Source organism: Staurois parvus, unplaced genomic scaffold (genome assembly GCF_062004578.1).
Source record: "Staurois parvus isolate SC_StPar_1 unplaced genomic scaffold, SC_StPar_1.0 ptg000965l, whole genome shotgun sequence".
Lineage (NCBI taxonomy): Eukaryota > Metazoa > Chordata > Amphibia > Anura > Ranidae > Staurois > Staurois parvus.
In genome coordinates, this window is record NW_028318761.1 from 190,872 (window position 1) to 208,062 (window position 17,191).

The following is a 17,191-nucleotide window of genomic DNA, read 5'->3' on the forward strand; positions in this document are numbered from 1 at the left end:
GGGAGGGGCTGAAATCCCTGATGGCCTTGTGTGTATCCAGTGCAAGTGTCAGATTTCACAGGAGATGCCAGTCAGCAGGTTACAGCAGTCACAGATAGGAGTCATTTCCTCCCTACACAAGGATCTACAGTCCATACACACCCAGCACAAGGCCGGGGTCACACTACCAGACGCTTCTCGGGGCTGCAGTTCCTCTGAGCTCCACAAGGTGGGGATCTCACTTCTACCCACACAGGAAGTCTCTCTGGAAGACAGACAGGAAGTGATGTCAGGTACAGGCAGGAAGTTCCGGGTGAGAGCTGAGTTGGGAGGAAGCAGAGAGGAGACGTTGCTGGAAGTGGCAGCAGAAGAGGTAATAAGATGTTATTTCCTATTTACACCCAGTAACCCCCCATCATGTCCGTCCTCTTCCTCCATAGTCATGTCCGTCCTCTTTCTCCATAGTCATGTCCGTCCTCTTCCTCCATAGTCATGTCCATCCTCCATAGTCACTGCGACGTCTTTTATCTCCAGCAGATGATGATACACACATATATAGTGTGGGAACCCAGATTAACCCCTTCAGGGGCAGATCATTCCCCCACTTCCGGGGCCGGAACATTCTCCTCATTGTGGAGAGGTGTCACCTTCTCACCTCATCAGTCTATACTAATGGATTATACCACTTTTATAAGTGGCGGGGAATGGAGAATCCTATGACATCACACTGACCTCACAGCTCCTCCTCCCAATGTCCCTCCATCCAGAGTCAGAGAATCCTATGACATCACACTGACCTCACAGCTCCTCCTCCCAATGTCCCTCCATCCAGAGTCAGAGAATCCTATGACATCACACTGATCTCACAGCTCCTCCTCCCAATGTCCCTCCATCCAGAGTCAGAGAATCCTATGACATCACACTGACCTCACAGCCCCTCCTCCCAATGTCCCTCCATCCAGAGTCAGAGAATCCTATGACATCACACTGACCTCACAGCCCCTCCTCCCAATGTCCTTCCATTTGGCTCCTTTCTTTTTATTCTATGGTCTTAGGATGTGGGGGACCCTTGGCATCCTCATAAGCAAAACAGAACTGTAGATCCTGTGTTGTGTGTAATGATGTCAGAATTCCTTATACCCTGCGTAGTGTGGGGGTCCTGTGGGGGGAATTATACCTCAGCCTGAAGTGGGGCTTTAATAAAATGGAGACCTGAATGGAGAGGTGAGGAGGATTCTGGGAATATCATTTGATGTGACTATTTGTGTTCAGATGTAGAGTTTTCCTCCTGTGAAGTCTGGAGATCATATGACATCACATTGCCTCCACCTCCCTCCCTGATAGAAGAGAGAAAGAAGAAGAAGATTCTAGAAGTCACCAGAGAGATCACTGAGCTGCTGACAGGAGAGGTGAGCGGTGCCGGGAATTCTGGGACATTCTCCAGTAACAGACAAGGGATGTGTCTGGATGGTGACTGTATCATTGTGTGTGTCAGGTTCCTATAAGGTGTCAGGGTGTCACTGTCTATTTCTCCATGGAGGAGTGGGAGTATTTAGAAGGACACAAGGATCTCTACAAGGACGTCATGATGGACAATCAGCCGCCCCTCACATCACCGGGTAAGAGGAGACTTTATTGTAAAGGAGAGAGCAGTACGGAGGATCCACCTAGATCCCCCATCATCTGATAAACACATAGAAACAATGGATTCAGTCAGTGTGTGTGTTTCCTACAGATGGATCCAGTCATGGGAACCCACCCGAGAGATGTCCCCGTCCTCTGTATTCCCGGGATTCCACACAGGAAGGTCACACCATCCCTCACCATCATCAGGTAGATGAGGAACAATCACTGATAGTATCATTAGGATCTGTACATTCTCTGCATTGTTACCATTGATGTCATTTTTATTATATATTCAGAGTGGAAACCTGAGAGATCCTAAAGTTGAGGTTAAAGAAGAGATAAAAGAGGAGGAGGATGAGGATGGGGCGATGGAGGAGTCAGACCTTCTAAAAGAACACAAAGATCTGTACCAGGACACCATGGTGGAGTCATCCAGCTACAGGAACCCACCAGAGAGATGTCCCCGTCCTCTGTATTCCCGGGATTCCACACAGGAAGGTCACACCATCCCTCACCATCCTCAGGTAGATGATGACAATTATTGGTAGTTGTGATTTATACACAGCATGTTTGTTACAATGAATGTTTTATTATATCTTTCAGAGTGGAATCCTCGGGGATGATAATATTGATGTTAAAGAAGAGTATAAAGAGGAGGATGAGGAGTATGGAGTGATGGAGGAGTTTTCAGAAGGACACAAGGATATGATGGAGCCACCTAATACCAGGAACCCACCAGAGAGATGTCCCTGTCCTCTGTATTCCCGGGATTCCACACAGGAAGGTCACACCATCCCTCACTATTACAAGGTTGGTGGGCTGGAGGATCTAGAACATGAACTCATGAAGACAATGTGTGGATATTGTGTGTGATGTCACAATCATAAATCTTACATTTTACAGATGATATTTTCTGTCATTTCCTTGATTTAGAGTGGAGATCCAATCGATATAGAATTTGAGGTGAAAGCAGAAGAAGAAGAGGCGTATGTGAGGGATGATCAGCAGTCTATGGAGGAGGATGGAATAACGGGGACATTTATAGAGGAGGACACTCCTACAGAGATCAGCACAGGTGGGTCATGAACACTAAATCCATTCCTCCACCCATACTGCTCACTGATTGGTCCAGAGTAGGGCGGGGACTGGGTGATATCAGCCTGTAATCCCCTGGTCACTTTCCTGAGCTGTGTTCCCCGTCCTGTATTCCTGGATTTCTCTCGGATAATCTTCCTTCTCTGTGCTGCAGACACAATTTATGTCTCTAGACTGGATTTATGGAGGTTCTGGGGTTCAGCTGGCAGCAAAATGTGGATTTTCACTATAGACTTTACTAGATCTGGGCACCTGGGGTGTGTGTCTTGGGTCTTCTGTCCCCATGCCCAGGTCTAGCAAGATCTCTGACAGAACAATTCTCTCAGGGTTCCTTGCTCTGTTATCTGCTGGCTGTGCCGGGTGGAGGGATATGTCTGTAGTGTCTCAGCCCCAAGTCACTGAGTGCAGTCTCAGGAGATGGGAGGCAGCGGTGTGGGATCTCTGCAACTTGTCTACAGTAAACATTTAATCTTCCACTGATTACTGAATACCAATATTATGAGTACTGACCCTTACACTGTATATTCTATGTTGTACATTACATACTCCTGATACTGTATAGTACTAACATTTGTATCCTATATAATAGGTTGTACATTACATCGGCGTTACTTCTTTTACACCCATTTTCTCCCAGCTGGACATTTTATATCGGATGATGTGATTGGAGCACAGACTTTTACATGGTGATAATAATGTGATAACATCCTCCAACTTTGGACCCTTAAACAGAAAGTGATAATGAGGGAGGAGTCAATACCCCAATGATGGTGGTCTTCAGGATCAGTCCAGTCTTCATCTTGGTTGTTCTCCCCCCATCCTCACTCTCTGACCTCTGGTGGGGCTCAGCCCCGCTGTTCTTCATGACTAAATCATGGACTAAATAAGGAAGTGCAGTACTTCTTGTGTTGGGAAGATGGCGATGAGTGATAGAGGGGGTGGGGACCCTCGTCCTATAATCCCCTCATCACTGTCCCTCCTATAAAAGACAGTTCTGGTTGTTTCCTCACTCTCTGACTAGGGTCCATGAATAAAGAAATGACCTGGTAGGAGATCAGAGGAGCCATTTCCTAGTTCCCTTGAGGGTGGAATTGTAAGCTCCTCAGAGACCAAGCTGCCTGATGTGGGCTGAGCCCTGGTTTGGGGGAACCAATCAGCTCCTGTCTAGTAATCCTCTTTGTGTTTGTATTTTAGTCCATGGCCGGGAGATGAGGAAAACCTCCGAGGATTGTCTCACTTTGTCTCCAGACTGGAAAGTAGAAGATGAGGACATCACACAGTATAGTCCAGGAGAAAACCCGGCTCCCTCCAATGTCCATCCGGCACCACCCAGTGTAGATGGACCATCGGATTCCTCGTATCCTGAGGAACCTCAGACTGTGTGGGACCGGGCCGGCCTTCCAACAGGGAAGAGGTTCTCCTGTACTGAGTGCGGGAAGGGTTTCCATTATAAATCCCATTTTAATGTGCATAAAAGATCTCACACTGGGGAGAAGCCATATTCTTGTCCTGAGTGCGGAAAATGTTTTTCAGAGAAGTCCACTCTTTACAAACATCAGAGATCTCACACAAGGGAGAAGCCGTATTCCTGTTCTGAGTGCGGGAAATGTTTTTCAACAAAGTCCTATCTATACAGACATCAGAGATTTCACACAGGGGAGAAGCAGTATTCCTGTCCTGAGTGTAGGAAATGTTTTTCAGAGAAGTCCCATCTTTACAGACATCAGAGATCTCACACGGAGGAGAAGGCATGTTCCTGTCCTGAGTGTGGGAAATGTTTTACAAGGAAGTCCAATCTTCACACACACCAGCGATCTCACACGGGGGAGAAGCCGTATTCATGTCCTGAGTGTGGGAAATGTTTTTCAGAGAAGTACAGTCTTTTCATACATCAGAGATCTCACACAGGTGAGAAGCCATATTCCTGTCCTGAGTGCGGGAAATGTTTTTCAACGAAGTCCCATCTTTGCAGACATCAGAGATCTCACACGGGCGAGAAGCCATATTCCTGTCCTGAGTGTGGGAAATGTTTTTCATGGAAGTCCAGTCTTTCCAAACATCAGAGATCTCACACGGGGGAGAAGCCACTTTCCTGTCCTGAGTGAAGGAAATGTTCCTCACTGAAGTCCTGTCTTCCTGTACATCAGGGGTCCCACACAACCCTGGAGGTGTATTAGTGCCTTGAGTGTGGGAAATGTCTTCTAGATGAATGTTGCTGGACATCCCAGCTCTCATGTGGGGAAGAAGCACACCCTGATATACACCTCAGATATACTCCATGGCTGATCTTCATCATGGAAGAAACAGTTGATAAGGAGATCAGAGGTCCCCAAAGACATGGATGAAGTGCAGTAAATGTCAGGGTGCAGAGTGGTCAGTAGATCCTGGAAATGAAGGACACAACTTCAGCCTTTCTTGGGTGTCGGAGTTGCGTTTCCTGATAATGATATAGCGGGTTACAGAGCTAGAAGCCGGGAGAGCCCAGATCTCGTTATCGGGGAACTTTACACAGACAACAAGAACTTCTGAAGTTGATGTCCTTCATTTCAAGGCTCTACAGAACAGTGGTGACCCCGAAGCGTCTCTCTGTCTTCAGTCCATCCTTCTCCCATCCCCCAACAGGAGGGGAGGAGAACTCCGCCCCAAACTAGGGGGGAACTTTCCTCTCATTATTTCCCTTGGCTTCTGTGTGGGTTTGGGTGGTTGGAGGAGTGCGGCACGAGAGGGAACACAGCTTGTTGTTCTATGTCTACATATGGGGTCTGGGTAGAGGGGATCCACCGGAAAATATTTCTACTCTTTGATTTTTTGCAAATTGTTTCTGTTTTCACTTTGAAGGGCGATATTATGTGTGGTTTGTAAAAGGGATTGGCCCAATAGTTACCACCCCACTTAGAGAATAGATTAACTAATATGACCAGCATTCATTCAGCCATGTCACATGGTGTTATTTTATTTCACACAGTGATTTCCTATGATCATTGGCTCCATCTAGTGACCATAATGTATTGAACTGTTTTTCCTGATTGAGGTGTTTTTGAATTAATACTTCATTATGGCCACTAGAGGGAGCTGATGATTATAGGAAATCAATGTTTATTAAAATACAGCAGAATTTGTCACGGCTGGACACACACTTGTCTCTGTCCCCCTACATATTATTAGTGTACCATGTGAGGGGTGGTGTCATACAAGTATCGGAGATCACATTCATACATGTATGAGTACAGTAGACATTAAAGACATAAATAAAACCTCAGGATTAAACCAACCATTGATTTAAAACAAAAAAACCCTATTCGTTCTTTAGAAGGCGCTAAGAATCAGTAATTAGCTCCACCTACTATATGAAAGGGTTCATAGTTCACTCACTTTTGCTTTGTGCCTACTAACTGGTTTGTTGTACATACAAGATGTTCCCGTGGGATGTGAATGCTGGTATCTATGCACACATTTCTTGTTTATAGAAATCACAGAAGTCACTATCCTGTTGTATTTTTGTTATGACGTGCCATGGAGTAGTTTACTGAAATCTCTATTCTGTATTCTGATTGGTGCTTTATGGAAACCGCCTGAAATATGCCGCATTCTCATTTATTACTTAAAGCTTGATGAATAATAAAGAAGTCACATTTTGCATCACACATCCAGATGTCTGACTTGTATTATTCCCAAAGTACTTTGAACTGGATGTTTGGAGGAGGAGGAGGCCGGCATAAATTGATGTTCCTGACAGAAGTGGTGTCAGAAGTGGGATAGGATCGGCCATCGGAGGTAAGTGAGCATTTTTTGTCTTCCTTTGCCCTGATTGCCCCCTATCTCCACCAAGCCTCTGTGCTGCGGTAGCATGAGCAATTGTCTGCTGGAGCTTTGGGAGCTCGCGGGGTTAAACAGAACCTAGGTTGATGTATAAGAAATGTGTGTATGTCCTCCATACAATCATACAGAGCAGTGTGTTCAGTGATTATGTACGCTTGTAACTAGAGAAACTGTTCAGTAGATGTATTCTAAGTCTCTGTAGGACTGTGAGACGCCCCATCTACTCAGCGAGGAGATTTCTCCATTGACCTGGGATAGGTGAAAGCATGGTGACAGTCTGAAGGAGTCACAATAGGGGTGTACCTGTCCAGGTGATTTTCAGCCTTGAAGCACTTGTGCAGTTGAGAAAAAATTTGTCGGAGCTCTACGTGAGTTCAGTCCAGCTTCACCCGGCACAAAGACTCATCACTGGGAGAGAAACACATAGGCCAGCTCACATACAGTGAAGGAAATGCGTATTTGCTCCCCGGCTGATGTTGAATGTTCGCCCCTCACACAGAAATGATCGGACTAACAATGGAATGTTCGGTGTAACACTGAGAGACAGAATAGCAACAAAAAATTCAAAAGAAATGCATGTCTAACAAATGATGACTGATCTGCATGTTCATGAGGGAAAGAAGGATTTGATCCCCTATCATTCAGCAGGATTTCTGGCTCCCAGGTGTCTCTCATACAGGTAACAAGCTGAGATTAGAAGCAGTCTCTTAAAGGGAGTGCTGCTAATCTCATTGTGTTACCTGTATAAAAGACACCTGTCCACAGGAGCAATCAAACCATCAGATTCCAAACTCTCCACCATGGCAAAGACCAAAGAGCTGTCCAAGGATGTCAGGGACAAGACTGTAGACCTACACAAGGCTAGACTGGGCTACAAAACTATGGCCAAGCAGCTTGGTGAGAAGGTGACAACATTTGGTGCAATCATTTGCAAATGGAAGAAACACAAAACAAGTGTCAGTCTCCCCAGGTTGGGTACACCATGCAAGATCTCACCTCGTGAAGTGTCAGTGATTATGAGAACAGTGAGGAATCATCCCAGAACTACACGTGAGGATCTTGTCAATGATCTCCAGGCAGCTGGGACCACAGTCACCAAGAAAACAATTGGTAACACACTACGCCGACAAGGACTGAAATCCTTCAGTGCCCGCACGGTCCCTCTGCTCAAGAAAGCCCATGTCCAGGCCCGTCTGAAGTCTGCCACTGAACATCTGAATGATGCAGAGGAGGACTGGTGGGAAGTGTTGTGGTCAGATGAGGCCAAAATCCACCTCTTTGGCATCAACTCAACTCGCCATGTTTGGAGGAGAAGGAATGCTGCCTATGACCCCAAGAACACCATCCCAACTGTGAAACGTGGTGGAAACATTCTGCTTTGGGGGTGTTTTTCTGCTAAGGGGACAGGACAACTGCACCGCATCAAAGGGACGATGGATGGGGCAATGTACCATCAAATCTTGGGTGAGAACCTTCTTCCCTCAGCCAAGGCATTGAAAATGGGTCATGGATGGGTGTTCCAGCATGACAATGACCCAAAACACACGGCCAAGGCAACAAAGGAGCGGCACAAGAAGAAGCACATTAAGGTCCTGGAGTGGCCTAGCCAGTATCCACACCTTCATCCGATTGAAAATCTGTGGAGGGAGCTGGAATTTTGAGTTGCCAAATGTCAGCCACCAAACCTTAATGACTTGGAGAGGATCTGCCAAGAGGAGTAGCCAAAATCCCTCCTGACATGTGTGCGAACCTGGTGGCCAACTACAGGAAACGTCTGACCTCTGTGATTGCCAACAAGGGATTTGCCACCAAGTAGTAAGTCATATTTTGTGAAGGGGATCAAATACTTATTTCCCTCATGAACATTCAAATCAGTCATCATTTGTTAGACGCATTTCTGCTGAATTTGTTGTTGAAATTCTGTCCCTCAGTGTTACAATACACCGAACATTCGATTTTTAGACTGATCATTTCTTTGTGAGTGGGCAAACATTAAAAATCAGCAGGGGATCAAATACTTATTTCCTTCACTGTAATATCGCATCTTTGCTTTGCAGTGATGATGGGAAACTCCCAAGGTAAGGGGAAGTACCCAGACCCTCCGGAGCCACCGTGTAAAGTATTCAGAGGAAGAAAACCTGTTAAAGAAATTTACTAAGGAAGACGGATCAGCTCTAGAAAAATCCCAACTACCAGCTAATGAGACATGTAAAGAGTATGTTGCCTGAGTGTCAGTTTGGATTTTTATGTTGTCCAATGGGTGGACAGCCTGCTGGGGTGGAGTTCAACCATGGGGAGTGCCAGTCCTTTTCCCAGAGATGGGGACAATGATGATGATATTCACATGGATATGATAAAGGGGATATATTTAGGGGACAAAACTGCCTTTCCCTATATATGAGAGGGGGAGCATTGAATTGGTTGAAGTATGCCCCAGGATATAAATGCCGGAAACCAATCCCTTCTGCCCCAGTAACTAAACAGACTAATTATTATTATTATACAGGATTTATATAGTGCCAACGCTATTTATGGCACTTGTCGCCTGCCACTGCGCTTCCTGATTATACTCAGCTGTATCCTCAGCTCCCTAAGGATGAGGATTATTTGTTGTCACATAATAGGAGGAGACATGCATTACATTCTGCCCCAAGAGTCTCCCACCGATGAAGGAGGCCATTTGGCAGTGATCGGTGGTGATGGGGAAGGTTCTTCAGAAGAAGAGTCAGGTTCAAGTGTATCAATGCATGAAATGAATAAAGAGTGGAAAGAAACAAAAGTTACATTGGGAAGGACATTAGACCAGATGCAGCAAACTGTGACTGCTCTGACACCCAGGACCAAGAAGGAGGAAAATAAAAAAGGCAAAGTAGTAAGCAAGGCAATGAAATCAGGAGGACAGACATCAATGGTAAAAGAGCAGACAGTACAGGAGAGGGACGCAGCAAGTGAGGAGTCAGAAGATTCAACAGGAGAGGTGAGTCAGCAGGAGCAAGATAATTCAGAAGAACTCAGTAAGTATTATTTGAGGTCCAGAAAAGACGCTGAAGACGAGGGAGCCATCCAAGCTTACCCTTCCATCATTGTGGGATGTGATGTGGTGATAAAGCCAATGGTAATGAATGACGTTAATGGACTTATAAAGGGTTGTCCTGATCCTCGGAAAACCCCACTGCTGCCATTAACTACTTGAAAAGAGCAATGCAGGGGCAACAATGTTCACAACAGGGCATGAGGATAATCATCGATGGAATTTTGGGATATGATATGGAATCAGGTTGGGATTGGACCACCATGCTTCATGAGCCATTTGGACTGACTGTGGACTATGAGTGGAGAACTGCCGTAGGACAGAAACAGATGTGGAAGGAGTTAATTGCAGAAATTAACAGTCACTAGCTACAGTAGTTGCTTGTAAGCAGAGCAGTATGGAATCAATTATGGAGTTCCTAAAAAGATTTAAGAGGGTCTGGAAAGAAGAGGCAGGATGAAATCTGACAACACCAGAGTTAGGAATTATATATACAGGTGAAACTCGAAAAATTAGAATATTGTGCAAAAGTTCATTTATTTCAATAATACAACTTAAAAGGTGAAACTAATATATGAGACTCATTACATGCAAAGCAAGATAGTTCAAGCCGTGATTTGTCATCATTGTGATAATTATGGCTTACAGCTCATGACAACCCCAAATCCACAATCTCAGAAAATGAGAATATTCCATGCAATCAATAAAACACGGATTGTACATAGAACAATATCGGACCTCTGAAAAGTAGAAGCTGCATATGTACTCAGTACTTGGTTTGGGCCCCTTTTGCAGCAATTACTGCCTCAATGCGGCGTGGCATGGAAGCTATCAGCCTGTGGCACTGCTGAGGTGTTATGGAAGACCAGGATGCTTCAATAGCGGCCTTCAGCTCTTCTGCATTGTTCGGTCTCATGTCTCTCATCTTTCTCTTGGCAATGCCCCATAGATTCTCTATGGGGTTCAGGTCAGGCGAGTTTGCTGGCCAATCAAGCACAGTAATCCCACGGTCATTGAACCAGGTTTTGGTGCTTTTGGCAGTGTGGGCGGTGCCAAGTCCTGCTGGAAAATGAAGTCAGCATCCCCATAAAGCTTGTCTGCGGAAGGAAGCATAAAATGCTCCAAAATCTTCTGGTAGACGGCTGCGTTGACCCTGGACTTAATGAAGCACAGTGGACCAACACCAGCAGATGACATGGCTCCCCAAATCAACACAGACTGTGGAAACTTCACACTGGACTTCAAGCATCTTGCAGTGTGTGCCTCTCCATTCTTCCTCCATACTCGGGGTCCTTGGGCCTCTCCATTCTTCCTCCATACTCGGGGTCCTTGGGCCTCTCCATTCTTTCTCCATACTCGGGGTCCTTGGGCCTCTCCATTCTTCCTCCATACTCGGGGTCCTTGGGCCTCTCCATTCTTCCTCCATACTCGGGGTCCTTGTGCCTCTCCATTCTTCCTCCATACTTGGGCTCCTTGTGCCTCTCCATTCTTCCTCCATACTCTGGGTCCTTGGGCCTCTCCATTCTTCCTCCATACTCGGGGTCCTTGGTTTCCAAATGAGATGCAAAAGTTCCTCTCATCAGAAAATAGGACTTTGGGCCACTGAGCAACAGACCAGGTCTGTTTTTCCTTAGCCCAGGTAAGAAGCTTCTGACGTTGTTTGTTGTTCAGGAGCGGCTTGACAAGAGGAATACGACATTTGAAGCCCATGTCCAGGATCCGTCTGTGTGTGGTGGCTCTTGATGCACTGACTCCAGCCTCAGTCCACTCCTTGTGAAAGTCCCCAACACTTTTGAATGGCCTTTTCCTGACAATCCTCTCCAGGCTGCGGTCATCCCTGCTGCTTGTGCACCTTTTTCTTCCACACTTTTCCCTTCCACATAACTTTCTATTAATGTGCTTTGATACAGCACTTTGGGAACATCCAATTTCTTTTGCAATTACCTTTTGAGGCTTTCCCTCCTTATGGAGGGTGTCAATGATGGTGTCAGGTCAGCAGTCTTTCCCATGATTGTGATTCCTACTGAACCAGACTGAGAGACCATTTAAAGGCTCAGGAACCCTTTGCAGGTGTTATGGCTGAATGAGCTGATTAGAGTGGGACACTTTGAGCCTAGAATATTGCACCTTTTCACAATATTCTAATTTTCTGAGATTGTGGATTTGGGGTTTTCATGAGCTGTAAGCCATAATCATCACAATGATGACAAATCACGGCTTGAACTATCTTGCTTTGCATGTAATGAGTCTCATATATTAGTTTCACCTTTTAAGTTGCATTACTGAAATAAATGAACTTTTGCACGATATTCTAATTTTTCGAGTTTCACCTGTATATACAGGCAGTTATGCAGGCATAGAAAATGGGAGTGGAGGCATCTATGGCTATGACATTGGGACATAACACCGTGTTACATACCACACATCACGTATTACAAATTCTGAAGAATCTTCCCACACGAGACACATGACAGCCCAAAGAGCCAGTGTGTATGAGGTCATTCTCACTTCCACTGTTCATTTATCTATTAAATACTCCTCTCCAAGTTCAGGACCAATTACTGTTTTAAATGGCATGCTTGGTTTGAAGTCAGAATCTGACATTCCTCCCAAGGAACATGATTGTGCTTCAATTATACATGAAGACATTACTCCCAGATATGACATGTTACAAGAGCCAGTAGTAGGGAATGTTGATATCTTTGTAGATGGTTCATGCACAAGACCTAATGACAATGTCTACTTGGCAGGTTGTCCAACTTCCAGATAAGGTATGGGAAGCAAAGCCCTGCCTTATCCCTCAGCACAGGCTGCAGAACTCATAGCCCTGACCTGTGTCTGTGAATTATTTGAAGGAAAGATGTTAACATTTACACAGATTCCAAGTACACATTTGATGTAGTGCAGGATTTTGGCAGGGGATCTCATGCATCTTTAGTGAATGATCTTTTGGAAGCCATACACAAACCCCGTACTATTGCTGGTATCACATGTAAAGCCCACACATCTTCACATGACCCCATAGCTCTGGGTAATGCATTGGCTGACCGTACGGCCAAGGAAGCTGCTGTAAAGCCTTCACAGGAGTCTGCCAGCCTTGTTTTGACTATGTTAGAGTCGCCCATGCTCCCGGAACAACAGTTACTCAAAGTGCACAGCCACAAAAGAGGATATTCAATATTGGAAAGACAAAGGTTTGACATTGGACTAGAATGGTCTAATGTCCAAAGAGGGGATCATAGGGATACCTCAGCACAGTGCACCGGTGCTTATAGCACAGTTTCATGGCATAGGGCACAGAGGATGGCAGAGGACTTTGCAGGAAATGAAAAAACATTTTGTATACAGAATATGTCACAACGGGTGCAAGATCAGTTAGGAAGGTGTGTTATTTGAGGAACAATAATACAGGACAACAGTATGGCCAACATGACCATCTTCCTCCACCACAGGGTCCTTTTGAGGAATTACAGACTGATTTTACACACATGCCTAACAAGAGAGGTAAGTATCTGCTGGTTATAGTGACATATTTTCCAAATGGCCGGAGGTTTTTATCACTAACAAAGAGGATGCCTCCACTGTGGCCAAAATGTTGTGCAAGGAAATTTTCTCAAGATGGAGATGCCCTCTGGTGATTCAGACAAGAGCCCATCATTCACATCCAAAGTGACTCAACAGGTAGCCAAATGAATGGTTATTCAATGGAAATTTCACATCCCTTATCACCCGCAGAGTTCAGGAATGGTAGAGAGGATGAACAGGACAATCAAGGAGAAGTTGAGGAAAGCTACTGGAGGTACATTTGTTAAGTGGCAGACTTATCTGCCCGCAGTGTTGGCTGAAATTAGGATGACACCAAACAAAACAACTAAATTGTCCCCTTCTGAAATTTTAATAGACAGACCATTTCCTACCCCATAGACCAAAGGTCTGCTGGTGATTATGCCTGGAGAATTAGAGCTGATCCAAGAAACATATGTGATGAATCGTATAAGGCTTTTGAATGGCATCTACGGTGATGTTTCTCTTTCTTTTCTGCTTCGCTCACAGGAACCAACACATCTTTTCATGCCTGGAGACCATGTGGTTGTTAAAGCCCTACATAAGCACAAGGTCCTGGACCCACCTTATGGGGAGCCCACAGTGATAACAGCCGTGACCCGTACAGCAGTTCTGACTGTGGATTCTCAGGCCTGGATCCATGCGTCAAGGATAAAAAAAGTCCTGGATTCTCCTCCACCTGAGGTGTTGACTACAAAAGAGGGTGAAGAAGGTGTCAAACACCCTGAAGCAGACGTGTTAGAGAGAAGCAGGCGATAGTTCCACTAGAAGACAGACGGACCGATAACAATCAGGATGTCCATACTTTTGCATCCACAAACCTCCTGGAATATCTTCCTTTTAATAGGTTGTCTTACAGTGATTGTATTTCTCCCGATTTGGGTGATTAGTACGTTATTATCACCCGCAGGACTTGATGTACATTTTTCATAGCCCAGGCCCAGATCTAGGGGGTGCTGGGGTGGGCTTTGTACCCCCAGATTTTACTTGTACCCCCAGATCTCAGAGAGGATACAACTGATCCATGACACTTGATGGGGACAATTGATGTAAAGGGGCACTCTGATGAGGACATTTTATATAAGGGGCACACTGGTAAGGACACCTGATGTAAGGGAGGACTCTCAAAAGAACCGTGATGTAAAGGGGAACTCTGAGGACTCCTGATGTAAGAAAGGACTCTGATAGGGACACAAGCTCTGTTTTATCATGCTAATACATACTAGTGTTCTCTCTGCACTACCTGTCATATTATTTCCAGGTTGTGACTCCATAGTACAGAAGCATACCAAATGAACAGGGAATACCAGTTCCATGCATCTCTGTCACACTATTTTCATTATGGCCCTCGCCTTTTTTCTACTGCACCCCCAGATCAGGATAGATCCGGCCCTTCCGCAGCCCCATAAGACTGACCCCTTGCCCCACGCACACATCCACATAAACTGTTAAAGCAATCAGAGAATGTCTGGGTTTATATGGTACTGAGAGTGATGAATGTTCCCAATTTCCATCTGTCAGATATGCTGCCGATCATTTAGCTACATGTTTGATGGCCATTCCCACCCCAACCTCGGTTTTGTTGGACATTTTCAGAGTAATGACTAATGATACTGATGTAAGAATGGATGATGGACCATCTATGTCATTGTATGAGGACTGTCAGAACTGTCCAGGTCCATATAAAGGCTGGAATATATGACTGGTATGAAAACGTTGAATGTTCCCCCAGGAGATGTGTTACAATATGACATGTGATTCTGAAGAGATTCCCCGGTGTTGGGATCTCAGATTTCCATATGGCCCACATCACACAACCCGATCTCCTCAGGACAGGATTTTCTGTACGTCTAATAGAACATGTAGTTCAGTACATAACCCAATGAGCTGTCATCATGTTCTATCACAGCCCAGCCACAGTCACAGGTCACACTACCTTTAGGATGGTTGTTTTCTTGTGGAAATCCCACATATTCATATATTCCAGGAATATTACTGGAGGGCCTTGTACTTGGAGCCATCTGAGTATGATATTGCCTGAGCATCCTAAAGCGATGGAGAAGGATCTAAGATCAAGAAGGAGGACCGAGATTGTATCAGAAGATTGTATATCAGACATTACACTGCTTTCCAAAGCTGAATACACTAGTTTAGTTGGATCTATTGTATGTAGTCTGGATACAAGTCTGAATCGTACTTCTATGGCTTTGCAGGAACTGTTACTCCACCTCCAAGGAACCCGTAAAGCTGTTCTTCAGAATCCAGTGACTAGAGATGATTTACTGCTTAACAATGATCATGGTTGGGAACATTGTGACGGAATGTAAGTGATCATGCCACCTCTATACAATCACACATAAAGGATTTACATGACTTGTCCTCAGGAATTAAACAGGATGTTCCTGGTAATTGGTGGGACGGGGTATTTGGATGGATACCCGGCCTAGGAAGATTGAGACAAATAATGGGTGATCTGATAATAGCATGTTGTGGCCTAATTGGCGTGTGCTGTTAGTATGAATCCATGCCTGAAGAAGGAAATGAAGGGGTCTGCTCAAAGAAAATACATTGGATGAATATGATAAAAATTAACACATTGATTTCCTATGACCGTCAGCTCCATCTAGTGACCATAATGAGGTATTATTCATGAAATACCTCAATCAGTAAAAGTAGTGCAATACTGCATTATAGCCACTAGATGGAGCCAAGAAAATCAGAGTAAGAAATAAAATACGGCCTATATTCATCCCAGCTGGGCGAACGCTGGTCACATTCGTTCAACTAAATCTTTTTTTTTTTTTTTTAAATAGACCTCTAAATGTTTGTGAAATCTCCCACCACAAAATGTACTCAGCCAATGAAAGGTCATGACACCATTTTTATTCTTTTTCTGCTATCAATGGCCAACCCGGTCCCACACTTCATCCATGTCTTTGGGGACCTCTGATCTCCTTATGAACTGTTTCTTCCATGATGAAGATCAGCCATGGAGTATATCTGAGGTGTATATCAGGGTGTGCTTCTTCTCCACATGAGAGCAGGGATGTCCAGCAACATTCATCTAGAAGACATTTCCCGCACTCAAGGCACTAATACACCTCCAGGGTTGTGTGGGACCCCTGATGTACAGGAAGACAGGACTTCAATGAGGAACATTTCCCTCACTAAGGACAGGAAAGTGGCTTCTCCGTCGCATGAGATCGCTGATGGCTGGAAAGATGGGACTTCTGTGAAAAACATTTCCCGCACTCGGGACAGGAATACGGCTTCTCTCCCGTGTGAGATCTCTGATGTGTGTAAAGACTTGACATAAGTGAAAAACATTTCCCGCACTCAAGACAGGAATACGGCTTCTCTCCTGTGTGAGATCTCTGATGTCTGTAAAGACTGGATTTATCTGAAAAACTTTTCCCACACTCAGGACAAGAATATGGCTTCTCCCCCGTGTGAGATCTTTGATGTGTGTAAAGATGGGACTTCTGTGAAAATTTTTTCCCGCACTCAAGACAGGAATACGGCTTCTCTCCTGTGTGAGATCTCTGATGTGTGTAAAGAATGGACTTCTGTGAAAAACATTTCCCGCACTCACGACAGGAATAAGGCTTCTCCCCCGTGTGAGATCTTTTATGCACATTAAGATGGTATGTAGAACAGAACCTCTTCCCACACTCAGTACAGGAGAATTTCTTCCCTGTTGGAAGGCCGGCCCGGTCCCGCACAGTCTGAGGTTCCTCAGAATACGAGGAATCCGATGGTCCATCTACACTGGGTGGTGCCGGATGGACATTGGAGGGAGCCAGGTTTTCTCCTGGACTATACTGTGTGATGTCCTCATCTTCTACTTTCCAGTCTGGAGACAAAGTGAGACAATCCTCAGAGGTTTTCCTCATCTCCCGGCCATGGACTAAAATACAAAGACAAAGAGGATTACTAGACAGGAGCTGATTGGTTCCCCCAAACCAGGACTCCACCCACATCAGGCAGCTTGGTCTCTGAGGAGCTTACAATTCCACCCTCAAGGGAACTAGGAAATGGCTCCTCTGATCTCCTACCAGGTCATTTCTTTATTCATGG

General features: G+C 45.1%; 1 protein-coding gene across 1 annotated transcript in view; it reads right to left on the reverse strand.

The window, feature by feature from the left end:
• Positions 1–17,191, reverse strand: part of LOC149441606 (uncharacterized) — a 126,835-nt gene that overhangs the window by 78,447 nt on the left and 31,197 nt on the right. Inside the window, 3 exon segments of the mRNA XM_089657110.1 lie at positions 13,680–13,805; positions 15,553–15,557; positions 16,290–17,021. Coding sequence (XP_089513236.1) covers positions 13,680–13,805; positions 15,553–15,557; positions 16,290–17,021 — 863 coding nt within the window.